This window comes from Ovis aries, chromosome 25 (genome assembly GCF_016772045.2).
Source record: "Ovis aries strain OAR_USU_Benz2616 breed Rambouillet chromosome 25, ARS-UI_Ramb_v3.0, whole genome shotgun sequence".
Classification (NCBI taxonomy): Eukaryota; Metazoa; Chordata; class Mammalia; order Artiodactyla; family Bovidae; genus Ovis; species Ovis aries.
Window position 1 is genome coordinate 27,128,890 of NC_056078.1, and position 25,737 is coordinate 27,154,626.

General features: G+C 54.6%; 2 protein-coding genes across 5 annotated transcripts in view; one reads left to right on the forward strand and one right to left on the reverse strand.

Moving 5' to 3' along the window:
- Nucleotides 1–25,737, forward strand: part of LOC101107570 (cadherin-23) — an 84,452-nt gene that overhangs the window by 14,868 nt on the left and 43,847 nt on the right. The window contains exon 1 of one of the 4 annotated variants that reach the window (XM_060406594.1): nucleotides 25,468–25,681. The exons of the other annotated variants lie outside the window; for them this stretch is intronic. Within the exon in view, the coding sequence (XP_060262577.1) occupies nucleotides 25,556–25,681 (126 nt within the window). The 5' untranslated portion in view covers nucleotides 25,468–25,555. Of the gene's footprint in view, nucleotides 1–25,467; nucleotides 25,682–25,737 lie in introns of those variants that run through there. 4 annotated transcript variants of the gene reach the window in all.
- Nucleotides 348–25,687, reverse strand: VSIR (V-set immunoregulatory receptor). Its single transcript, XM_004021444.5, has 7 exons — nucleotides 25,476–25,687; nucleotides 14,255–14,680; nucleotides 13,397–13,453; nucleotides 7,267–7,374; nucleotides 3,292–3,319; nucleotides 1,788–1,984; nucleotides 348–1,621 (listed from the first exon to the last, which is right to left on the reverse strand). The coding sequence occupies exons 1-7, from the start codon at nucleotides 25,555–25,557 to the stop codon at nucleotides 1,584–1,586; spliced, it is 936 nt and encodes a 311-aa protein (XP_004021493.1). The 5' UTR covers nucleotides 25,558–25,687; the 3' UTR covers nucleotides 348–1,583.

The window sequence follows — 25,737 nt, forward strand, 5'->3', positions numbered from 1 at the left end:
GCCCCCTGTACAGCTCAGGGCCCACACTGGCCCACAGCCTTGGACCTGAGAAGGGAGCTCCGTGGCTCCAGGTGCAGGCCCGGGGCTCATTGCTGCTGCTCCTCTCCCATCCCCATCCCAGCCAGGGGGAGCATCTCCCTGCCTGCTGGGCCCTTATCCTGGCCAGAAGCCCGGGCTCTCAGCACCCAGGCCTGGCTCAGCAGAGCCAGCGTAGGCTGCTGGCAGACGAATGCCCAGTTGAAATGACACGCTCCACAGGGCAGTGCCCGGGGTGCCTGTCTAGTTCAAATGGCCCCACCACCCACTTTCACCCCACAGGGTACAGAGATTCCCTCCCCACTCCTCTCCGCGCTTGAAAACTCTTTAATTGAAATTCCACAAAGGATTCCCCCTCCTATTTGTATATAAAGACAAACCCGGGTCATGCCTGAAGCAGGAGATGGGAGCAGAGGGTCTAGGGCAGAGCAGGCCCAGACTTTCTGTGGACACGCCCGCTCCTCCCACCCAACAGGGTCCCGCTGCCCTGATGGCTCAGTGGAGAGTGACTGGAACAGAGGTCCTCGAAGACTGGGGCTGGCGGTGGAGGGCTCCCTGGGCCTCAGGCACCTCAGAAGCAGAGTAGGGATTTCAACCCAGCTCTTACAATCTGTCCATGGGGTTTTTACACTGTCACCCACGTAGTTTTTAATAGCACCCCCTCTTCACACTGAAAAGTCATCATAGTTTGGGCAATACATTATGTGGTCACCAGCTCTCCTGAACACAGGGAGAGGGGGAGGAGCCCTCTCCTCTGAACCTTCCCAGCAGGCCCACGCCCCCCGCCAGCCCACTCTCCCTCCACTCACCACTATGGCGGGCGGCAGTACAACCTCTGACCTGGCTCCCATTGCCCAAGATGCCATTTGGCTCACAGTGGTCACCGTGCCCCAGGGTGTACTTCCTGTTTTGGGGCTTCCGGCCAGTGCATTCTGGGGACCCAGAGTACAGGCAGTGGGAACCCCAGATTTGTTTAACCAGTTGATAGCCCCTCAGAGAGTCTGCTGGTTAGAAGGCAGCCAGGTCAGGCAGGCCTAGCCCCAGAGCCTCATGATTACAAAGAGTGAGTCTGATGGATGAGCAGTCTCAGGCGGGAATGGGGAGCCAGGCCCACCGCAGTGGGAAGAGTCTCTGCACATCTTGTGTCTCGGGCCTGGAGGGTGGCACTGGGAGGTCTGCCCAGTGCGCATCTGTACTCTCAGGTCTCAGGGCTTATGTCCCAGAGAGAGAGGCTGCCACGGGAGCTGGCAGTCCTGGGGCTTTGAGAACAGAGGTCATCTGGCATCAGTAGCTGGTGAATTTCAGGTCCCTGGGGTGGGATCCAAGCCTCTCACCATCCTTGAGAGAGGGGCTGGACTGTCCAGCACCTTCTCCCTTCTGCCATCCAGAGAGGTGGAAGATCTGGCCATCAGGAGTATTTCAAAGAGTCTGAGCTTACAGCTTGGAGGGAAGAAACCAGGGCCAAAGGGACCAGCAAGAGGGCCAGCCCTGGCTCAAATGCCCCTGCCCCAGGCCCAGCCACAACTACCCACGGGCCCCCAGCTGGTTTAGACGGCCTCAGAATTTGGGGAGTCAGGGACAGGGTCTGCAAAAGAAAGGAAAAGCAGAGTGAAGGGGGGCTCCTCTATCTGTCATTCCCCCCCCCACCCCCGCCGCAATCCCACACTCAGGCTGTGAGGATTCCCAGGAAGGTGGGGAGTGTGGCCGGTACACTGCTGGTCACAGTGCTGTTAGGGAAGAGAAGCACTCACCTAGGGAGGGGAAGAAGACATCCCCAGGGCCCGGTGGAGACAGAGGAGTGTTGGGCTCAGACAGCAGGTGCCGCCCAGACTCAGAAGGCTGCCGCTGGGCCATGTAGGACAGGGGCTGCCTGGGCTTGGCCTCCAGCATCCCATGGGAAGGTGGAGAGGTCTCAAAGCCAGGGTTTTCAATTCCTTGAATGTTGTTGCTGGAGAAGCAGGATAGGAGGTCATGCGTGCTGCCTGGGCTAGGCCTCTGACCTCCCACCTGGCCTGCCTCACTTCTCTCCCCTCACCTCCCCACCCTTCCCCTCACCTGCCTTCCCACCCTAGGCCTCGGAAGCATCTCCTAGCAGGAAGAGAGGCTCCAGGGCCAGGGAGGAAAAGCTGGGCTGCACTCCCCACCTGCCCTGAGCTGAGGGCATTTGACCATCTGTCCCCAGGCCCAGGAAAGAAGCCCCAGGTAAGAGCAGCTCTAGGACTCTGGCTTCTTGAATCAGGGGACAAGTCTCTCTTTGGTCAGTAGAATTAATGGCCTTAAGACTGATTGTCCCCTCAGCTTGTCTTGAGCTAAAGGGAGACCTTTTTCCTCCCTAGGAGTGGGACAACCTCTGAGGACCGCTCTAATTCTGAGATGCTAGCAGGATCTAGCTAGGACTTCCTGTGACCTGTCTTAAATATCATCCCTTTCAGACACCAGGGAGGAGCTCTGAATTTGGTGTTACATGTACTGGGGCCAAGTTTCTGAGCATGTCCTGTTCCCAAGGATGCCCTCCATGCCAGGCGCAATGCCAGCTTCCTGCCCAGGGCACACCACACACACTCCCCATCCACTCCATCCCCAAGCTGCCCTCCCACCACCACGACGTCTGAGCTAGGTCAGCCTCTGCCCTTGTGGCTTGACTGCTTTCTCCTTGGGGTGCCCTGCACTCCTTGGGGCCTCAACTCCACATGTGCTGACCTCCTTTGCATGTTTCAGGGTCTGCCTGGGTTCAGCTGCTTCCTCCCCTTCCCCACCCCAGCTGACCACTGAGGCCCAAAGGTAGGTGCATTGCTCATCCAAGCAGCGTTGGAGCCAGCCAGCTGGGTAAGGGGTGGCAGGGCAAACAGCCAGTCGGCACAGATGGCAGATGGCAGGCAAATGCTCTTCTAACCAGTTGTGCCAGGCAGCTAAACCGGGGCCCTACTGCACGGACATACCTCCTTCCTGACAGCTGGCCCAGAGCTCAGGGAGGACCAGGAAGTCCATGTCTGTGTTCTCAGCCCCATTGTGATATAAGCAGTGACCAGAGAGGAGAGGGGAAAGAACCTAGTGGAGTCAGGAGAATCAGTCTGTCCTGGCTATAAAGTTCCCCCAACCCCTTCCGCATTAACTGCTGTATAAGAAGCTGGGTGTAGATAGATACCGCCCAGCAGAGACCACAGCCCAGGGAAGGCAAGGAGAGAGGCTGCCAGACTTTGACTGGGATGGCACAGTTGTGGCAAGTGTCCGCAGGAAGGTCTCCATGGGCCTTACCTGTCCATCCGCACCAGTTCCTGGGCACCTAGGGACAGACAGAGCAGCTGGTCACAGAGGGAAGGCTTTCCCAGACAGCATCCTGGCCCTCGCTGGCAGACACCCCTCGGGAATGGGAGTGAACCTGGGCAGGGCCGTGCTCAGCCCCGGATCCCACTTCTGCTCCCTCACGAAGCCAGGAGGTCAGTGTTGTGTGTCTACCCAGCAGGTGGGGCCTTGCTCAGCGGCCCGTGTTGACCCATGATAAATTAAGCTTGGGATGCGTTTGACAAGCGTGTGGGGTAGCTAGGAAACCAAAGGCAGCGGTGGTGATGTTAGGCACTCAGGATCAACCAGAGGCCTGGCTCCTGAACTGTTGTTTCCTGTGTGGCCATTTGTCACGTTCTGGTCGTCAGCCATGATTTACTGGGCAGGAGTGTTGCAAGGTCAGTTCCTAATTAGAGTTCCTGGTCCCCTCTGTTCTGTCCTCTGCATTGCCTAATAGGGTCAACATCTCTCAGAGGAACCCTAGAGGGCCTGAGACTTCATCAGTTCTCAGCCGGGCTACCACTCTCTACGCTGCAGTCAAGCTGCTGCCACTCGGCCCCGCTGTGGAGGTTCCCCATCCCACAAACCGGCCACCAACCAGATGCAGCTACCCCAACTTCCCTCTTTCTGGCAGCTCCCCACGTACTCCCACAGACCCTTCTTGTTTTTTTTGAAGAGTTTTGCTGCGCATTACGATGGGGAAACAAGTGGTGGGGGAGGGGCGCAACAACAGAGTACCCACGGGAAGTTGCATACAAGTTCCTGAAATCCCGCGGTATCGGAATCATGGCTGCTTGTTTACCAGGGCGATTCTGTGTGGGAAGTTGCATACAAGTTCCTGAAATCTCGTGGTATCGGAATCATGGCTGCTTGTTTACCAGGGCGACTCTGTGGAGCTTCCTGCAGGCCTCTGCCTTCCCTGAGCTCATCCTCTCCTCTGCCCTTGAAGAAACCAAGTCTGCCTGATGGTAGGGAGGCTGCCGGGCCCGTGGGCCTCTGTGGCACCCTGCCTGCCTCAGTGCCCCCAGCACTTTGTTGCTGTTGCTCAGTCCTCAGCCATATCCGACTCTGCGACCCCATGGGCTGCAGCTCGCCAGGCTTCCCTGTCCTTCACTATCTCCCAGAGCTTGCTCAAAATCACGTCCATCGAGTCAGTGATGCCATCCGTCTCATCCTCTGTCGTCTTCTCCTGCCTTCAATCTTCCCCAGCATCAGGGTCTTTTCCAGTGAGTAAGTCCTTCGCATCAGATGGCCAAAGTATTGGAGCTTCAGCTTCAGCATCAGTCCTTCCAATGAGTAGTCAGGATTGATTTCCTTTAGGATGGACTGGTTGGATCTCCTTGCACTCCAAGGGACTCTCAAGAGTCTTCTCCAGCACCACAGCTCAAAAGCATCAATTTTTTGACGCTCAGCCCTCTTTATGGTCCAGCTCTCACATCCATACACGACTACTGGAAAAACCATAGCTTTGACTAGACGGACGTTTGTCGGCAAAGCAGTATCTCTGCTTCTTAATACGCTGTCTAGGTTCGTTATAGCTTTTCTTCCAAGGAGCAAGCATCTTTTAATTTAATTTAATTTCCCAAGCCTTGCTCTTTCTCTTCTTTCTGAGTGTGGCTTACTCCCAAGCACTCCCTCCATGCCCAGCTCTGTGGCAGCACCCTGCCTGGAGCACACCACACACAGTCCTATCCATTCCATCTCTGAGCCACCACCTGTGCTCCAGGCCACTCAGCCTCTACCCTGGGGCCACACTCCTGCTGTGTCCCAGGTGACTTCTGCTGCCATAATTCCATCAGCTGCTTCTGTAAAATCTGGATCAAGAAAAGTGACCCGAATCTCCACTTGCTCTCCATTTCATACCTGGTTTTTCTAGAATCGTCCCCTCTGGCATCACGTGTGTCTGTCTCTAAACCTTCAACCACATAAGTCTTTTTTTGGAGAGGACAGAGGACTGGCCTCAAAAATATTTATTAGGAGATAAATGACTGATACCTTCCTGTTACTGCATGTATTAAATCTGGGGATAAGATGCTATGAAGTCGTCGTCCATCGTGAAAATGGAATTTGTTTAGAGTTTCTGAAGGCGTGCTCGTCATTGGTCATGGCATAGCCCTGGCTGGCCCACCGCACCCCCTCGAGCTTTCTTTCACTGCAGGTTTTCAGCTCCCAGCTCATCTGTCCCTTCTCTGTGAAGCCCTCAGTCTGTAGGTCTCCCAGTACCTGCAGCAGGAGATACTGGGGGCTGACCCCAGGCTGCCCGTGTCCTCAGGACACGGCCACAGCGTTCCGGCCTGGGGGTGTCCCCTCTCTGGTTTTCCATCCTCCTGCCTGGGACACAGGCAGAGCCCTGGCCCAACCCCTGGGGGCCCCCGTGAGGATCAGCAGTGCCCCTCCCCTGCCCCGTGCCCGCCTCTGCCCCGTGCCCGCCTCTGCCGGGAATTTGTTTTCCCAGTTCCTGGGGGCTTCCTGGTGGCTCAGAGGGTAAAGCAATGCGGGAGACCTGGGTTCAGTTCCTGGGTCAGAAAGATCCTCTAGAGAAGAAAATGGCAACCCACTCCAGGATTCTTGCCTGGAAAACCCCATGGACAGAGAAGCCTGGTGGGCCACAATCCGTGGGGTCACAAAGAGTCAGAGACGACTAAGCAGCTTCACTTTCAGTTTCCTGTTCCCTGATGGAGGCGGACCTACGGTCTGGAGTAAGAGGGGACAGAAAGTACCTCTTTTGCTGGGAGCCAAGCCTGCCTGAGCACGGCCCCTCCTCATCCCTTCCCCACCTCCATGGAAGCACTCCACAGATGAGCAGGAGCTGAGGGCGGCTCTGTAGCCACGCCTCTGCCTGGTTCATCTGCTGGGTTCCTCTTTCTGCTCCAGATCTCTTCACCTTCCCCAACCCTGGGGTGTCTGTGTAGATCAACTGTGGTAGGCTTTGTGAGAGGAATAGGGCCTCCTGAGGGGTGGGGGAGAGTGACCCACTGAAGAGGGACAGAGGGATATCCAGTTGTTCCAGTCCAGCCAGGGCCCCCCTCAGCTACCACCTGCTGCAGACAGCAGGGGTGGGAGGCGGTGTGGGAAGAGATGGGGGAGGCCAGGCAAGGCCCCCCCCCCCCCCCCGCTCTAGGAGGACTGAGGCTGGCCAAGGCTTGTGGGAGGAGTCGAAGGAAGGGCAAAGGGCACTGTCACCCAAAGAGACAAGTGAAAAGGCATCACAGCTGGAAACCTGGCTCCACCACGTGCTCATAAGTGGTTCCTTGAGGGAGCTCCTTAGCTGTTCTGTGCCTCAGTTTGCCCAGCTTTAAAACGGAGCCAGTAGTAAGACTAGACTCTGTTAGGAGGAGCACACGAGAGAATGTACATAGCAGACTGGACATGGTACCTGGCACAGCAATCCTGCTAGTTAGGGGTCCTCAGCTACGATGCTCATGCGGAGTGTTTTTATTATGCGGTGGAACTATGCTCCCTGAAAACCACTGAGTTGAAAAGCTTTGAGTCTGAGTCTTACTAAGTTTTATAACATTTGGTTAGTTATTTAACCCTGCTGATCTTAGGTTTGTGACCTGTAAAAGGAAAGAGTTGAATCGAGTTATCTCGAAGATCCCTCCCAGTTCTGATAATCCAAAGGTCATTTTGTCCCAACTGTTGCTACAGAGACAAACCCACCTATATGTTAAAGCAGGTCCCCCAACAATCTCCGAGTGACACCACTTTCATAAACAAGTTTCAGCTACTCCTTAAGACTGCTCATTCATTCAACAGGTCCCTGTTGAGTATCAAGCCAGCACTGCCAGGGGCCAGTGGGTCCCCTCTTCACCAGCACGGAGCCCAGCTCTTATCTCTTGAAGAGCAGAACTGGGTCAGCCTTTTGCCTTGGCTCTTCCCTGTGGCTGAGCGGGACACTGGGGCAGGTCACTCACACCCCACCTAGCCCAGGCAGACGGGGATACTCACGGCGGTTGGAGGCCACCTGCCTTTGCTTGTAGACCAGGAGCAGGATGAGGGGGAGGCAGAGAATACCCACAATGCAGGCGCTCGTAGCCAGAGCAGCAGCCGTGATGCCTGAATGAACAGAGAGGCAGCCAAGTGAGGCCCCACTCCCGTTACTCCTCCTGAGGGAAACTGAGTCCCAGAGAGGGAAGGCCCAGCAGGATGGGGGCCCGCCTTCACCCAGGCCCCACAGCTAGACCCGCAGTGACCTGCAGAGGCGTGGAAGGTGTGGGAACCCCAAGAGGGCCAGAGCACCCAGGAATCAGGCCAGGCGCTTACGGCTGAAGCAGCTACAGGGGAGAAAGAGAAGGGACCTCCTCACAGCCTGCAGGAAACATCTCAACCACCTGGGGCAGGTGGTTGCTCCCTAAAGAGGAGAGCAGGCCCTTCACAGGCCCCATGTCACAGAGCTCAAGGTTGAAGGAAGCCCGAGAGATAAAAAACTTGTGCAAACAGATGAGTGGCGATAACTACACAACGAGAATGTAATGAGTGCCGTTGAGCCATACTCTTAAAAATGGTTAAAATGGCAATTTTATGTTATGTATGTTCTATCACAATGAAAAATGAATGAATGAAAAGCCCTGTTTATCCCCTGAGAGACCCCTTGGCTCCAGGACAGGGCCTCTAAAAGTGATCTCACATGTACAGTTCACAGGGAAACATCTTGGAGCAGGAACTAGGGAAATGTGAATCCTTGTCCAATTTAAATGTTTTTAAGCTTTTGAAATTACACGCACACAAATTTACAAGTTTTTTTTTTTAATTCAACATTTTCTTTCTCCACCTGTACCTGGGCCCCCTCCAGAGACATAATCTAGATACATTCTCCGCATGTACAGCATATATGGGATCATGTGACAACTGGTTTTCCCACTTAGCACAGCTTGGACACCGAGATCTAGCTGTATTGGCACAGAGATCTAGCTCATTCCGCCTAGGGCTTATCACGGGGCTCACCTAAGTTTATTGAAACAGTCCCCTACTGGTGCATGTGTAGGTTGCTTCCATTTCTCAGCATAACTAATAATGTAGCAATGAACTTGTATAGGCATCTTTGCTCACTCAGACAAGTACATCACTATATAAAACCTAGTAGTGAAAGTGCTGAGCCAAAGAGTATGTGTATTTTTTTTTTTAGGCTATTGCTAAATTGTCTTGTAAAAAAAAAAATAGTTGTACCACTTCATGGTCCCATCCACAGCATGGGAGGTTTTATTTGAGTCCATCTGCTGACTCCAGGAGTTTAGCTGGGAACAGACGTGCCCTCAGAACCACAACCAGCGTAAGTGCTTTTCCTTCCCAATTTTAGCCCTTCCCTCTGACAAAAAAACAGTGGGGTAGAATACCTTGTCACAGCGTCAGCTTGACCCTGGGAGCTTTGGGGAGGTGAACGGGCTCATTGTTGCCTTTGCACTACTTATTTGGGTATAAAGGCTTGTTTTTTATCTCATTGTATTACTGAACAACCCGACAGTGTAAACAAGCTTTCAGAGGGTTTGTTCAGACCTCGGAAGAGAAAAAGCTGTTTTCAGGTGCGTTAGAAGTACCCGCTGGTACAGGGACAGTTGCTCTGTTGTTACAAAGCAAGTTCAGCTCCACATTAAAGCAGGCTCCCCACGTATCTTAGCAAGGCTGCACTTTGATGCAGAGTACTGAAAGTAAAACATTTTATAATTCAGACATCTGAGTACCTCTGAACTCCATCGCAGGACCTTATTGTGGGCACTGAGAAAACGGCTGCAAAGCACCCTTCTCTGGTCATCAAAGCAGGTGTCCTCCAGACTGGCGTTAAGCAGCATACGGTGTAGCCAGTTGGTGACCACTGAGCATCTTGGCCCAACCTCTCTCCTGACTGCGGTCCCCAAGCAAAGACTCCCTCTCTTTGGCCCCTTTAGGGGATCAGGTCTTGGTTTCCTTATAGCCTGGGCTGGGAGTTGAGGCTAGGCCCAGAGAGCAGGGTTTGGCTGGAGTTTTGTGGGCCAGCTGCCCTCTGAGACCATGGGCTCCTCTGCAGAGCACAGCCTCGCCGCAGCTCCCCACCCCGCCCCCCATGTGTGGCCAGTACCTGGGGCAGAGTTGGGGAGGTGTCTGGTCCTGTAGCCATCCAGAGGCAGGCTCATGCCGAGAAGGTGATCGGGCACTGGCAGAGGCAGCTGCCCAGCCAGCACCAAGCAGTGTGCCAGTCCCTCACAGAGCGGGGTGGGATAGAAGGGGCTCAGCCTGCTCAGCGAGGCTTTGTCCAGGGCCTGTCAGTACCCAAGGGTGTTTACGGAGGAAGGAGTTCAGCAGGACTGCCTGGTTCCGGGGAGGGGGCTGGATGAAAGCATACATCTGCTGTGCTGCGGGGTGGAGAGGTTGCTTCTCGGGGAGATGGGCTGTCCAGCCTCCTGGCGCAGGTTCAGTGAAAAACCACAGCCCCTCAGCAGCTCGGGGCTCCTGGGCTCCTTCGGTACCGGCTTCCTCATCCCACTCCTCTCTTATCACCTCCCCTGCCGCCTCAAGCTGATATGGGGATTTCATGCACCAGCTACCTTCCTCCTCCCCCAAGATATTAGGAAATTGGGGCTGCAGTTTGCTGCCGTCGTTACTGTTCAGTTGCTAAGTCACGTCCAGCTCTTTGCAACCCCACGGACTGCACTTAGAGAAGGGAAACTGAAGAGCTTCTTGGCTGGAAGCATCATTAACTGATCTGGTACCAAGGCTGGCTGTGGAGCCCCTGTCTTTATAGCAAGGACTGGGGTCTTTCCAAACATAAGTGCAGCAGAGGGCAGGACCCAGCAGTCAGCCCTGGGACCTCCTAAGCACATGGATCACCAGGCGAATGTTTCACACTGTTAGAAAACAGGATATGCATCCACCTGCCATCTACTTGCCATCCTGCCTTGGTACAGGGGAATGGATGAGATGATTTGGGAAGCCAGGCCTAGAACTGCACATTAGAAGTAATAATAGCCAACACATACACAGCACTTACTCTGTGCCAGGCATGGTTCTTAGTGCTTTCTTTACACAGAGTACCTCATTTTAGCCTCAGAACAACCTTAAAAGTATACATACAACCATGATCTCCATTTTACAGACGAAAAAACCAAGGCACAGGGAGGTTCAGCAACTTGACTGATTTCAGGATCTGTGCTCTTAACCACTTCACCACACTACCTTTCATTAGAATAGACTCAAGTTGCAAATATGGCCAGCTTAGTACTTAGCTTCGGAGAAGGCAGTGGCACCCCACTCCAGTACTCTTGCCTGGAAAAGCCTATGAACAGAGGAGCCTGGTAGGCTGCAGTCCATGGGGTCGCTAAGAGTCGGATACGACTGAGCGACTTCACTTTCACTTTTCAGTTTCATGCATTGGAGAAGGAAATGGCAACCCACTCCAGTGTTCTTGCCTGGAGAATCCCAGGGACGGGGGAGCCTGGTGGGCTGCCGTCTATGGGGTCGCACAGAATCGGACACGACTGAAGTGACTTAGCAGCAGCAGTACTTAGCTTTTTTTTTCTTTTATTAGTTGCCAACAGTTTAAAATTGAGAGCTCAAGTAAAATCTGGACTTCTGACTTTGCTTGAAAATTTAGTGACTCTGGCAACCCTGGGCCCCTCTCCTGGCGTGTGACAGTTGGAACTGCATGTACAAACTGGCAGCTGGGTTTTCACCAGTCTCTGCTGCTCCGTACTGTCCTCCCCACAAGCTCCCTGGCCCTGTGAGCATTCAGTCTTGGACCCCTGACTCAGCACCTTTGATAACATGGGCTGCCTCCCTGCAAGTTGGAAAGGGACACGCGTGCTCCCGCTGCTCAGTGGACACATGGTACCCAGAGAAGAGAAGCACTGTCAAAGCACCCACACCCCACCCCAGAGCATAGCTGGGTTTCCTTTCATTTGAGACCACTTCCACCTTAGTGCCAAGACTCCTCACAGCTGTCATCTCCAGACCGCCAGAACCCAGACTCTGAAAGGGGACTCCAGCCTTTAAGAAGCTTTCAGATTGACACTTTACCCCTGCCCTTGACAACTGGGACAGAAGCGAACGTGTGCCTGTGGCCATTAAGAAGCCAATTCCCTGCAGACAGTAGTTCAGGGAAGCAGGGAGCAGAGTGAGGCTGCACATCCCATGACTTGGAGAGGAAGGAATATGTCAAATCCTGAGAGCCAAGGTGCCCAGCAAAGGAAGCCTGACCTTCTCTCAGCAATCAAGTTCTGCCTCACCCTTTTGCTCTTATCAGTCAGACTCCTGGAACTCCCCAGGTGACTTCTGTTCCCTTAACTCCAGCAGCTGCTGCTCTCGAGTCTAGAGCAAGAAAAATGACCCAGATTGCCACTCCCTCTCCATTTCACACCTGGTTTCTCTGACACTGTCCCCTCTGGCATCTCTTGTCACTGTCTCCAAGACAGCTGACTTTCAGAAAATGAGTGCTTTTCTGAAAATGAATGACTTTCAGTGGGGAGGGCCCCAGTACTCCGGCAGGGTTTGCACACTGAGAACCAGGTTGCTCTGGCTTCTCCTCTTGGCTCTGGGAGACTAAGAACCACTCACTTCATCCATCTGAACCTCAGTTTCTCCATCTGTGAAATGGGAGCAGTGGCAGAGTTGTTCTGCAGGAGCCCCTGGAGGCAGAAGTGGGACTGGGGGGTTGCTCATAGTAGAAGGGGTGATGGGGAAGTGAACACTCAGGGACCCACCAGGTGACGCTTACCCTGTCCTGTGCACAGCACGTGTGTGCACACATAGTTGTGAGGCTGCTGCATGGGCAGGAAGGGGCTGCCGAGGGTGGGTGTGATGGGGGGGGGGGCGCTCTCCACCCTCCCCAGGGAGCCACCAGTGGAGGAAGTGAGGAAGGCAGCAGCTTGGTGCGAGGCCACACATGAGCTCTGTGGTGTGCAGACGAAGAGGCTTGTTCTTAGTTTCTTAGTTCCATGTGGGTCTGGCTCAGACCAAAAGTGTGTTCTAATTTTATTCCTGGCTAGTCTGTTTGTTGTTTCAAAAAAAAAAAAAGAGTAGTTTGAATAGAAAGTCACCATGGCCTTTGATTGGGGGGTTGGCTTTGGCTGAGCTTCCTGGCTTCAGCTGTGATGGATGCCCTCCTGGAGGGCAGGGAGAAGACCTGCACTTTCGTGTCTCAGGACCTAGGCAGGAACTGGTCCGGACTGGATGCCAGATAAATACTAATGGAGAGAAGGCTGAGGAAGCCAAGAACCCCTCCTGTCAGAAGAGAGGGCACCCCTAAGACATCTCCCCTTTGCTGTCTCCAAGCTGCTGGGTATTCTCACCTGGACTGCTAGTGCCCAGGCATCCCTCGGAGTAATGCCCCTGCCCTCCATGGGCACCTCTGGCCAAACACCAGGGGGCTGACTGCCACCCACCGCCCTGTGCATCCAATCTCCTTCCCCAGCTGTGCGCACCTCACCTCCAGAAGGCGGGGTGAGCACAGTGCCAGCTGTGCTTTCCTTGTGAGATGCGTGAATTGAGGCCAGTAATGTCACCTCTCTGGGCCTCTGTTTCCATGAGTGTGCCATGAAGTTGGTGACACCTACTTCACAGGGTTCTTGTAAGAAGCCATTGAGATACCAATACTTAGAAGGACTTGGCACACTGCCTGAGATATAGTAGGAGCTTTAGGAAAGGTCGTTCTGTTCCCCTGCCTCAGCCTCTCCCTCCGCCCTCTCCACACACATGGAACAAGGTTGAGTCCAAGCCAGGAGGACCCACACACACACCGCCCTCCTTCCCATGTGGCAGAGGAGTGGTCCCCACTGAAAACAAGCTCGGCAGCCTGTGGCACCCAGTATCTATCATGGGGGCACTTGGCCCAAGGTCACTGCCAGGGCACAGCCTCACCCAAGAGTCAGGGGTAGGACTCAGAAGCCAGCTTCCTCAAACTTCAAGCCTTAGAAGGGGCGTGGGCTTCTGGGGGCTGCAGCCCAATGGCTCAGGTGAAGGAGGAAGCAAAAGGGAGGGGCGGCAGCAACAGAGGAGGAATGGGGTTCCGTGGGCTTGGGGTGATGAGGTCAGAGTTCAGAATGAGGTCTGCGTCCAGGGTAAGGACAGAGAAGAACAGAGACTCCAGAGGAGCCAAGAGGTGGTTCCTTACTTTCACTCTCATTGGAGGAGGGTGGGTACGCGATGCACTTGGATAGTGTTTCTTCGCCTGTGGGAGCAGAGAGAAGGGTCATTAAGTGGGCGTCAGACCCTGGCGGCCAGGAAGACTTGTCCAGGTTGGTGTGCCCTGCTCCTGTCACAGATACCTTTGCTCGTGTCCCCTTGGCAGTGCTGGCCCAGCTGCACACACACACACACAGAGGCATATTTTCACTGCACAGCCAGGCAAGCCCTGCCCATCGCCATGACACCCCCATGGATGTGTGGCTACCTGCCCACACCCACACCTCTATCTAGTCTACTGCCCCTTGTCTTCACACACACACACACACCCCACCCCCTAACTCACACAGCAGGTCATATATCACAGCCCTGGAATTGTCGTGAGCAGACACACTCCCAGCCCAAGTTCATGTGCTTAGTCACTCATTCGTGTCCTACTCTTTGCGACCCCGTGGACTGCAGCCCGCCGGGCTCCTCTGTCCATAGGATCTCCCAGGCAGGAATACTGCAGTGGGTTCCCGTTTCCTTCTCCACTAAATCCTATACTCTCTCCCATCAAAAAACCCCACTGTCTTAAACAGAGTCCCGTATGCCCTTCCTCTCCATCACACCCAGCGACCCAGAAAGAGGTGTTCACAGCTCCACATCCTCACACCCCGTCCACCACCCCTGGAGTACCAGCGCCACCCATACAGAATCAGACACCCCCGGCACAGTGTCACACCACCAGACAGACAGCGCCACCCCCTACCAGTCACTCGGTCCTCTGCTCATCCTCCCAGACAAGCTCAGACACCATCCCCACAGTGACAGCCGCCCCCGGCCACCCCGCAGAGGAGGGGCTCACCTCTCTGCACCTGCAGCTCCATGGCCCCAAAGAGCCGCTGCTCCGAGTGGTGGTGCCTGATCTCCACCACCAGGCAGCAGTAGAGGCCGCCGTCCAGCAGCGTCAGGTTGCGCATGGTGATGGTGAAGTTGCCGTGGTGGTCGGAGGCCGACTCCAGCCCGTAGCGCTGGGCCAGATCCTGGCTGCTGTTGGCCTGGTGGCTGCTGTGGTGCAGGTGGAGGTCCTGGAACGTGAGGTTGCGGATGGGCCGGCGCTCTGAGCAGACCTGCACCTCGCCCCGCGAGCTGCGGTACCAGGTCTTGTAGAAGGTCACATCGTGCCCTTTGGCCAGGGGGCCCAAGAGCCTGCAGGTGAGGGTGACGTTCTGCCCCTCGGGACACACGTACAGGGAATAGGGCGTGGCAATCTTGAACGCTGTCACCAGGCCTGCTCAGAGAGACGAGAGCCCGTCACCCACCTGAGCCGGCAACACTCCCAGTACCCACCCGAGTAGGGAAGAACCTCAGCCTGGGGCTTCAAAGATATGGGTTCCCCAGCCACAAGCTCAGGGCCAGTCAGCTGACCTCCTCAAGCCTCAGCTTCTTCTTTTGCTCGTGAACCCGGCTCCCTCCAGGCTGTGTGGGAGGAGCCACAGGAGCCTCCCCAGGTAAAGCTGGATGAGGCATAGGCGAAACACCAGGCAGGCAGCAGGGTGGGCCGGGCCCCCAGTGTCCCTCTCCCAGGGACGTGTGCTGACCCCAGCTCCCGTCCCCTCACTGCAGGCACCGTGGCTCTGCCCAGACCTGGCCCCTGGCACTTGCAGTTCCCGTGCTCAACATATCAGGTGGGAGAAGCAGAAGGCAGTTTGGGAACAGCAGCCCCTTGCCCTGGACCACCCCTCTGGGGGCCATTGGCATCTATTGCCACTCCTGGGGCCAGCCTGCCCCACACCCCCCTCATCAGTGAGCACTAAGGCAGCATCTGCCCATGTGAGGCCTATGCCAGGGGCTCTATCTCACCTGGATGCTGAAGACAGAGGCTCCCGTGGGAGCTTATGGCCTAGCTGGCTAGACAAGTCCTACATCCTGAAAAAGTAACCCCACAGGACAAAGGGCAAAGCTGGACCAGCCTTCGGGGCACTTGAAGGAAAGAGGACATGACCTTCCTGGGGATAGTCAGGAGACTTCTTCAAGGAAGGAGAATCTTTGGGGTTGATGGACAGACAGGAGCCCAGCACTTGGGAGGCAGTAAAGCAGAAATACCCAAGGTGTCTCAGGGACAAGGACAGGTGTGAAGAAAAGGCCATCTCATCCAGGCGCCTGCCTGCCACCTGGTCTTCTTAGACACATTTTCTCATTCATTTTGCTTCAATAAGCAAATGAAGGGTCCTCTTTACCCTCCCCCCGTCTCCCAGCATGTAACCATGTTGACCCCCCCAAAGCACTGGCCCTTTAACAGAAAATTCTGTCTAGCTGTGAGCCTCAGTTTCCTCATGTGCGCAGGAAGGAAAATATTAGCTACAGTGGGGTTGTGAGAGGACAGAATGAGGGAAAGTGGAGAACACGCTATGTGAGCTCTCATGCCCTCTGCAGACAGCGGAGCGATAGCTATAGTTACTAGACATTAGCGATGTTTTCATTTTATTTGGCATCTCAGGGGTTGTTGTGGGCCGACAGGGAAGGAGGGTTTGGAAATATGTACAAGATCCAAATGGATATACCCCTTCCATTGCCATTGCCTAAACCCAAGATAATAATGCCACTTCTTTCCAGACGCCCTCTCCCTGTTTTACAGCCTGTCTCCTTACCCCTCCCCAGAGGAGCTGAAAGCCTGGCCCAGTCAGGAGAGAGGCAGCCGCCGTAGCTTTGGAGTGGGCTTAGCCTGCAAAGGAGTCCAATAGCTGGGAGTTACATAGACTCTTAGCCTCAGATGCCTCGCTGTAAAACACAGAAGTGGAACAGCTCCCTGCCAGAGTTGAGGCAAAACTACAGATAATTTATGTGAAATGCTCTGAAAGTTGGGGCTTGATACCTGGGAGCTAGATAGGTCTCTAAGTCATTTCTGCAATTCAAAAGACATTTCTTAGGAGTGAAAATAGAACAGAGAAGCCTGCTTTGAATCCTTTCTCACCAAAGTGTGAATGACTGATAACAGCTGTGGCCCAACCTTGGCATGCTTACATATTTAAAGCAGAGTGTGAGGAGGCAGAAAGACATTCCCCCCAAAGAATATGTCTGCAAGGGTGGAGTTTTAAGCCCCAGAGGGTAAAAAGGACAGATACACACCAGAGCCTCCCACTCCTGGCACCTGCATGTGAGAGGGAGCCATGTCTAGGAATCTCAGATTTTTGGGAAGTCATTGCCAAGGTGAGCAAAAACGTCAGAACTTTAGTCAAGATGCTCATCTCCTTTTCAGGGAGAAATGTAGATGTCAAGAAAGGGAAAGTGGTTTGCCTGAAGTTCTGGAGGGTATAAACTCAGAACCTGAAGCATGGGGGCTTCAGGTAAAGAAGGATCTAGTTAGGACTAGAAGAATAATAAGTAGGATGGGCATGGCCAACAACCCAGTAAGGCAGGTGTTATTTTTATTCCTGTCTCACCAATGAGGAAACTGAGGCACAGAGATGTTAAGTAACTCACTGAAGTTCACAGAGAAAATACCAGAGTCAGAATTAAACTCAAGCACTTAGACACTGTACTAAAAGAAAAAAATTCAGAATTTGGCAGCCCACAGGCCATATTCAGCCTTCAAATATATTTTACTTGAACCTCAAAGTTTTTTACATTTTTTTTTGAGATTGCCAAAATTTAAAGACCAAGAATTTGATACGGAAATTCTGACTTCCAGCTTCTCTTTGAAAATCAGAACATTAACACTAAACCCAGCTTTCCAGATGGTACCAGTGGTAAAGAATCTGTCTGCTAATGCAGGAGACACAAGAGACCTGGGCTTGATCCCTGGATCAGGAAGATCCTCTGGAGGAGGAAATGGCAACCCGCTTCAGTACTCTTGCCTGGAAAATTCCACAAACAGAGGAGCATAGTGGGCTACAGTCCATGGGGGTCACAAAGAGCTGGACACAGCTGAGCGCAAGCACACACAGCTTTCCTGTGAGGCACTTGTCAACTGAAACTGAGCAGCAGCCTCCTCTTCCCATGGGGCCCTGGTGCTCTAGCTGGCCGCAGTCCCCACCTCTCCCTAATGTTTCCCCCTAGTCTGCTTCACTCTCTTCCCATCAGTGTCCCACGGACATTTGAGTTTCTGGTCTGTGAGTGGGCTCCTTGGTTTCTAACCAGGGAGGCATTCCACTCCCCAAGCCCACTGTCCTACAGATATAACAGTCAGGCTCAAGGAGAAAGTGATCCACCCAAGGCCCCCAGTGGAAACCGAGCTACTGAGTCATGGCTGTGCCAATAAATGACAGTGGGAAGTAGTCACAGAAAGGGCCCTCTGAGGAAGAACAAAAACCCACCCAAAGAGTGGACCTGGATTAGCTCTGCCCTGTGCTCCCCCTTTTCCCCAGCCAGCCATGTGACAGCTCCCACCAGCACTTCTCCCAACTGATACCCCATTTTCCCTTTCCCCAACATTATCTTTAGCCCCAGAACTACCCCCAAGGGTGTGAGCCGAATCCAGATCCAGCAGTACTGGCAGGAGCATGCACACCCTGGGGGCCAGGGGAAGGCTGGCTCAGTGGAGGCCAGGGCCGCAGGTCTGGGTGAGTGGAGGCAGAAGCAAGAAGTGGAGCTCAGAGCCGAGCAGGGTGGGGACTGTCAAGTGGACAGAGGTGTGGATGGGGTGGGGCGAATATGTAGGCAAGATGAGGCTAGCTTGTGGGCAGGATAAGTGTCTGTGAGCACAGGGTGACGGGGCAGGGTGGGAGCAAGCAGCAGGGCCTCCAATGGGGCACCAGCCCAGGGCCTCCCTGGTCCAAGCAGTGATGCTAGGGACCACAGAATTCCCCAGAAAAGCAGTGGGGACGTGCTTTTCAGCCCAAGAGGCAGTTTCTTTGCAGATTCACAGGGGAACACAGAAGTGGGGTTCAGAGACAGAGCTGGGGAGGGTCATTGCTCAATTCCTGACACCCCAAGCACCCCAGAAGGCCCTCTTCCCCTTTTAGAAAAAGGAGAAGCTACACTGGGCTTTAGGTTTGGGTGTGGGAGAGAGTATTCAGTTCCAGCAAACGGACTGGACGGTGTGGGCCAGATGTCCACAGGACTTGTCCTGGGGGAGAGAAAACATCTTGTTTGTTGTGTCTGAGACTCCAACCAGAATAAGGCCAGGGGCACCCTGTCCTTAGGTGGACTCGCAAGGGCACGGTGTTAGGGAAAACTACACACGTGCCCCATGCCTTCCACGACTGCACATACACATGTGTGTTATCAGGGGTTATAAATAGCCCAGCTGGAATTATAATTATTTGGTCAGAGGATGTTGCTTATTGTAAGCAGCAGATCCTTTTGGACACCTGGGGCATTGTCGGAGACTGGGGAGGAAGGCCCCTGGCTCCAGGGTGGCCGAGAGCATATGGAACAGGAAAAGGCCCCAGGCCCTAGGCTGAGCCTGTGCCTGTGTGGGAACCATCCATCACTGTGCTGTTTTTAGGGCCCAGCCCCACCCCCCACCCCCACCACCCTGCTGCTGGGTGAGTTTGCAGAAGCACATGCAGGAAGAATGTTGTGACCCTGGGGTAATTCTAGGTCTAGGATTAAAACTCTAGCCTGGGTGGGCAGATCCCTGGGCCCCAGTCCCCACTTAGCCATGCCCTTACTGTGCGCCTTGGGCAGGTCCCATCCTTCTCTGGGTCTCCCTTGCTTTATCCTATCTTGAGAGACTCCCCACATTCCTAGCCACCTTCCAATTCTGAAACCCTGTGGCAGGTGAGAAAGGCTGTCTTTCTTCAGGGCAGAGAAGGGTGACAAGAATGGGCAACAATACGAAGATGACCACAGGCATTTATGAGCACTTCTTACATGTTAGGACTTGCTGAGCACTTGGCACTCATTTAATTCTCATAACCTCTGATGTACTCTTATTATCCCCATTTTAAAGAGGAAGAAATAGAACTAAAGAGGTGAAGCGATTTGCCCAAGGCCACACAGCCCTATGTGGCTGAACAGAGGCCCACACCTCGGACAAGCCAACACTGCAGACAGGAAGAGCCCTCCACCCCTCCAGCGGGTGGGGCTAACACTTCATCCTCTAGCTACTCAGAGAGAACTGACCTCCAGTTGACTTCTGCGCTCTCCACGCAATCATCCTTGCTCTGCCTCAGACCCAAAGCAAAAACATCATTCTTTCATTCCACAAATATTTACTAAGGTCCAAACTTGAGCCAGGCCCAATGCAGAGAGGCCATGGGGGTGCAGAGTTCCTTAAGGAACTTCCACTCAGAATTCAGTCCTGCTTCTGCCACTTTCTAGCAATGGGACCCTCAGCCACAGAGGGGCTGAGCCTCTTGTAAAAGCTTCTATTCTAGTCTAAGAGAAAGTTCTTGTTTGGCTTCATCCCAAGATGCTAGCTTTTGTGACCCCTTTCCCCCGCAAGCAGGCACCTCGTGAAACCCTCTGGGTGTGCATGGGATGGGTGTGGGGGTGGGGGGGAGGGCATGTAAACAGGCGTGTGTATTCTCCCTGACCAGGCATGAACTTAGCCCACAGTCACCAAGGCAACACCCTGGCCTTTGGAGGTGGGTCCCTGGTTCAATTAGTCAGGCCTAGAAGGCCCCACCCAAACAGCTAGACTCTGTCTAGCTGCTAGGGGCTGTAAGTAAACAGTTACTCATGGCCTGCTATTGCTGGCCCTGTGCTAGATGCAAAAGGCCAGGTCCTCACAGCGGACCCCAAATGGACCCTGCCAGGGCAGTCCATGAGGGTGTAAGGAAAGGCCAGGCTCTGTCTTTATCAAGATGCCGAGCACAGAGGGCAACAGAGGTAAGGACCAATCAGGACTGGTCCTGATTCCAGCGCTAAGCTCCAGGAAGTAGCTCCAGGGCAAGGGGCTGAGGGCCCAAAGCTGGCAGGTCCGCCTGTGGGCCTCCGTAGCCGGTGAGGACAAAGGGCATCTCAGATGTGTTTATTGATACCTCCTCCTGCAGGAAATGTCCATTCACATCAGACCAAGGAGTCTAGGAAGGGGAAGCCAGGCTCTATGGGAGGAAGTGGCATTTCCAGCACCTTGGGAAAGCATCGCTGCCTCTGGGGCTGGAGGCTGCTGGCCAGCGCACCTCCCCAGGGAGAGCCTGGGGCTGGCCAGAGCTGCGCCGGTGACCACTCCTCTGGATGGCTCCTTCCTCAGCTCTCCCAGGCCTTCCCTGAGGACGGCTCTGTGTAGCCCAGATTGCCAGCTCCAGCAAGCTCCCCTCAAGATCCTGTGCTTTGAGGACATCCTGAGGTTCAGGTTCATATCTCGTTGTGCCTGCCCCTCAGTGCAGGAGGCTTGGTGGTCATGGCAGCAGCAGGTGCTTACTCTGTGCCAGGCATCACTCTGATCACTTTTACATTGGTTCGCTTATTGAATCCCCGCTCTCTGTGAGGTAGGACTGTGACCATCTCCACTTTACCAATGAGGAAACTGAAGCACAGAGAGGCTAAGTAACTTGTACAGAGTTTCACAAATAGTACTTGGTGGTGCCAGGATTTGAGCCCAGATCATCTGGCTCCTGAGATCTGCAGTGTAGAAGTAGCCGAGGATTAACCACGGTCCCCACCTCCTTCCTACAGACGTACAGTGTGACCTGGCCAGTGGGGCTGCCAGCTCCCTCTTGGGACAGCCAGCTGGTCCCAGCATGAGAAGAGGACCCAGCTAGAGCCACTGTATTTATTTGGAGAAGGCAGTGGGTGGGGGGGCTGAGAATTGGGGTCTGGAAGAAGCCCAGATTGGCCTGCTGACCCTGTCCTGGCCTCTTAGGATGGGAAACTGCCCTCCCTCCCTTCTTCCAGGAGAGCTAAACTGGCCCCTGCCACCAGCTGCCACTCTGCACAGTGGGGAGTTTTCTTTTGCAGTGGAGAGGCGCTCACGGCATCAGCATAAGGAGTTTTACTTTCAGTTTGATGGCATTAAATAACATTGAATCACATAGAGAGAAGGCTATTCCCTTTTCAATTCTCTTTCAGTCCTGATTACATCAAAGAGAAAGTCCTAGTTTGATACCAATGTATCTCCAAAACATCTCTATTATATGCTAAGCTCGTCGTCTTTTTTTCCTTGCAAGGTACAGCAGGCTTGGAGCCTTCTCCAGGCTATAGTTTCCAATCAGAATTTACCATATTTGGTTTTCCTATTACACACTTTTATGATTTTGTTCTATTTATGGCAAGTGACACTGGCTTTCCATTTATGGCAAGTGATATACAGTTTCCTTTTAAAATCTATTTACCTAAGTAAAAGAAATGAGTAGATTTTTTAAAGTACATATGGTAATAGCCAGACACTGTAGAAATCCCCAAGGTGGTGAAGAAATGGACTGAAGGTCAGGAAACACCATCATGGAATTACCCTTCAGAAGCATGTCTTCAGCTTTGCTGAGACCCTGTTACCCAGCCTACTCAGGGCTCAGATAAAGAGGGAGTGTGTGTTTGTGGTCCCATAGTAAGTGAACAGCAGAGGCAGGACTTGACCCCCTGGTCCCCATGAGAAGTAAGATCCTATGTAGAAGGGTTAAGAGACTAGGCTGGCTTGCCAAGGAGCAGAGCAGCTTCATTACTGAATTATTGGTGTGCACAAAGGTGGCCATTGTTTTTCTCCCTGGGGATGGTCAGCCAAAGTAAAATAGGCTGAACATTAAGCTCAGTTACAAGACCCTAAGAAGGCAAGCAAACCCTGGCTTGCCTTGAAATTGCAGAGTCCCCATCTCCAGGGAACCTTAAGAGGAGCCTCTACAGGCACCTGCATGGGCATTTCAGACTCAAAGTGCATAGAGGTGGCACAAAGGGCTGGACTCAGCACCCCAGACCTCCAGGATTCTAGAGAGCCCTGCCCCAGGGAAGCCAGTCAGTGCCTTCCCGTGCTCTGGGCACTCTGTTGGACAGCAAGAGCGCTAAGGAGCTTAGCTAAGAGCTAAGGCAGCAAGGAGCTAAGACAGTAAGCCAGTGGCATGCAGCCGTCAAAAGCCAGGAGACAGAATCATACCACACAGCCAGAAGCAGGTGCCAGGTGCTATATTGTGTGTGTACCCTTCGCCACAGCCTCTGGGGGAGGCACTGTCATCGTGCCTCTTGGAGAGATGATAGAACCTGCTCAAGCATGCTGAGCAATGCACAAAATCACAGAGCAGTACAAGGCCATCTTGAGAGGTGAATGGAGGGCTCATTGCCTCCCCGAGCTGGACTGTTAAGTAACGGGTTGTACAAGAAACCCTGGCAGGCAGCGCACACGACTCCAAGTCCCTAGCTTCGCCATTCTCACACACGGTGGCATCAGGAAGGCCTTGCATGTGCCAGCACTGCTACTGAGGGGTCCCCAGGCTCTATCAGAAGCTGTCCCGCTGCTCCTGGTCCCCCTCCCCTGGTGAGGCCAGACTACTCCTGGATGAACAGCTGACTTAAAACCTGGAGCCTCAAACTCAGTCTTTGGGACTTGGTCAGTGCTGGTTGAGGGGTCACTGCCAGTATATCCGATGGGCACTGAGGACCCTTTCCTCCCTCTCTTCTTTCCCTCAGTCTGCTTGGCCCTAAGACCCCCTGTGTGTGTTGCATATAGGGAGGTCACCCCTCAGCAGTGTACCTCCCACTGGGGCCACCCTGTCCCTGGAGGTCAGACCCAAGCAGGGAACCTTTGCCCTACTTTGGAGAAAAAGAGAGCAACCAGCCCAGCCAGGGGCTCCCCAATATAGCTGGGGACCCCTTCCATGGCCTCAAGGCTGCTTCTCTCCACCCCAGGGCTTCTGGGCAGAGGATTGTGGATTTCCTAAGACTAGTCTTTGCTGTGTCAGAGGCTTGCACCATTGGGTTACTCAACAAGGGCCTGCAACACTGCTTACCATACAGGGAAGGATGGGCTCCTCCTTCCCCAGTGCACCTCCATGGACTAGACCCAGAGCTGGAGACTCCTGGGTCAGCCTGTGAGGTCATGGCAAGGTCAATAACTTCCATAGGCCCTAGGGATGCCAAAGAGGAAGAAGAGGCTCTGCCATCCTTGGGGTCTTCTGGGTCCTGGCCTCCTAGGTACCTCCCTCCACCCATCTCACCCTGAGTCAGGTCCAGGAAAGGGGTATCTGCAACTTCTCCTGGGCTCCCTAAGCATCAGGCTCACCACCACCATTCTCCACGGTGCTGGCCTGGCCCCAAGAGCTAGAGAGCAGGTCTGCACCAGCCACCCCACCTCACCTTCCCAAAGCATCAATCCTGCCCAGGGCAACCCAGCACCTCAGCGGGCTGGTAAGCATCAAACCTGCCCAGGGCAGGAACCTAGCGGGCTGGTAAGCAGGTCTATTCAGTTCACAGACCCTCTGGACCATGCCTGCAATTAGGCCTGGCCATCTCTTAGCCCCCTTGTTGCACACTCTACTAGGTAGCAGCATGAATACTCATTAGCACACCCATATTACAGTTAGGAATACTGAGTCCCAGACTAGTTCAAACCTAAGAGAATTCTCGTGACTCCTTTCAGTGGAAGACTGCTTCAAACCCTAATTATCGCCCTGAGCTGGGCCCAGGAAGAGATGGAGTACCCAGCTGTCTCTGGGAGGTCTCCGAGCTGTGTAGACAACACGAAGCGAGGGGCTCCGAGCCTCCGTGCTGCTGGCTGCTCGTGAGCCAGTGCTCTCTGCGCTCCTCCTCTGGAGTTCAGTTTCCCAAACTGGGGCTGCTGAGCAGAGAGCAGACCAGCCAGAGGAGGACCCAGGGCAGGGCTAAGAGAACTGACGGCCTCTCAGGGTTACTTGGAGAGGCTGGGACAGGGCAGGGCTCTGTAGCCAGCAGGCTGCTGGCCTTCCTGCCTGCCACCATCCCCTGCTCCTCTGGGAAACCATGTCTGCCACGAGCCATGGCCTTGGTGCTGAGACTGCTCCCCCACCCGCTTGGACTCTTCCTGGGGAGCACCCAGTCGAGGGCTTAGGCAGCCATGTCTGCGGGGTGTGGGCTCCCTCCCCCTCATAGGAGGCCAGGCCAGCCTTCCAGCACTGAGATGGCATGAGCCTGCCTGCCCTCAGTTTCTGAGGTGTTCTCCAGGTTCTCTCAGGCTCCTCCTCTTGCTCTTACCCTGTCATCCGCTCCCTCCTCTTCTTCCGACTCGCTCACTGGGTCCCATGCCAAGCTCCCCAGCTCCCTCCTGCCTCCCTCCGACTCCCTGCATGACTCACACTTTCCCTCCGCCTTCCCAGGGAAAAAGTTTAAAAGTTGAGTTCCATAGGCTGCCTGCTGGTCCCCTCCTCCCTCACGATGCAATTTCTCCAATCCTAGACAGACAAGAACTGTCGGCCAGACTATGGGTGCCAGGACCTCCTTTGCCCACCCCCCAACTCAGGGAGCCCCTGTGTCCTGACCAGCATACCACTTAGAGCTGTGAAAGTCTGGACTTTGGAAGAGGAAAGTGACACCTTCCCGTGTATGGCTTCTGTGTTTGAGCTAAGGAAACTGAGGCCCGAAAGATGCTATAAGTTATCCAAGGACCTAGAAGGGGCTCATAACTGAGCTGGGAAATGCCCCCATGTTCTCCCCAGTCCCCCTGGGGGCAGCTTTGCTAGAATGCCGGGAATCGGCTAACCGCTCAGCACTCAGACCCTCAGAGGGGTGTGCATGTCCAGCAGTAGACCAGTGGCCACACTGACCAGTGCCCACCAAGGGTCAACCGTGAGTGTCACCAGGGTATAGGACAGTGGCTGTGAGTATACAACTCCCCTACCGTGTGAGATCCTGGAGCCCTAAGGCGGGGCAGGGAGATGCCGCAGGTGTCAAATGCTAGGGGCATTCACTAGAACACACTGGGTTGTCTCCACCGGGTCCACCTCCTGTTCGGCAGAAGGTGCTCGTGCCCTGGGCTCCCTGGGCTGGGAAGGCTTGGACAGGCAGCCGCTTAGGCAGCTGTCAGCAAACAGATGTGCCCATCACCCAGCCAGGGCACTTGGCAGAGAGCTGCTGCCCGCTGCCAAGTAGTCCTAGCAGCCTCTCTGCCGCGGGGGGTGCGGTGGGTCACAGGCGGCTGAAGGGGGCTCCCAGGGCACCCCCGTCTGACCTGTGATCCCTACCCTGCCCGCTGTGTTCTCCCGGTGCTCCTCCCCCGCACCCAGGCTCGCCAACCTTACCTCGGGAGGCAGCCAGGAAGAAGGCGAGGAGCACAGGCCTCCAGCGCCGGCTGCCAGCCTCCGGGACTGGGGGAAAACCCATGTCGCCGTCGGGCAGAGCTGCGTCTGGCGCAGCGGGGCCAGAGCGGAGCCCAGGGGCGCGCAGAGGGTACTCCTGGTTCGCAGCGAGCGGACGGGACGCGGCCGGCGGGGAAACCTCCAGGCGAGTGAGTGTCGAACAAGTGAGCGCAGACGGCCGCCCGCTCCGGGGGCCCCACAGCAC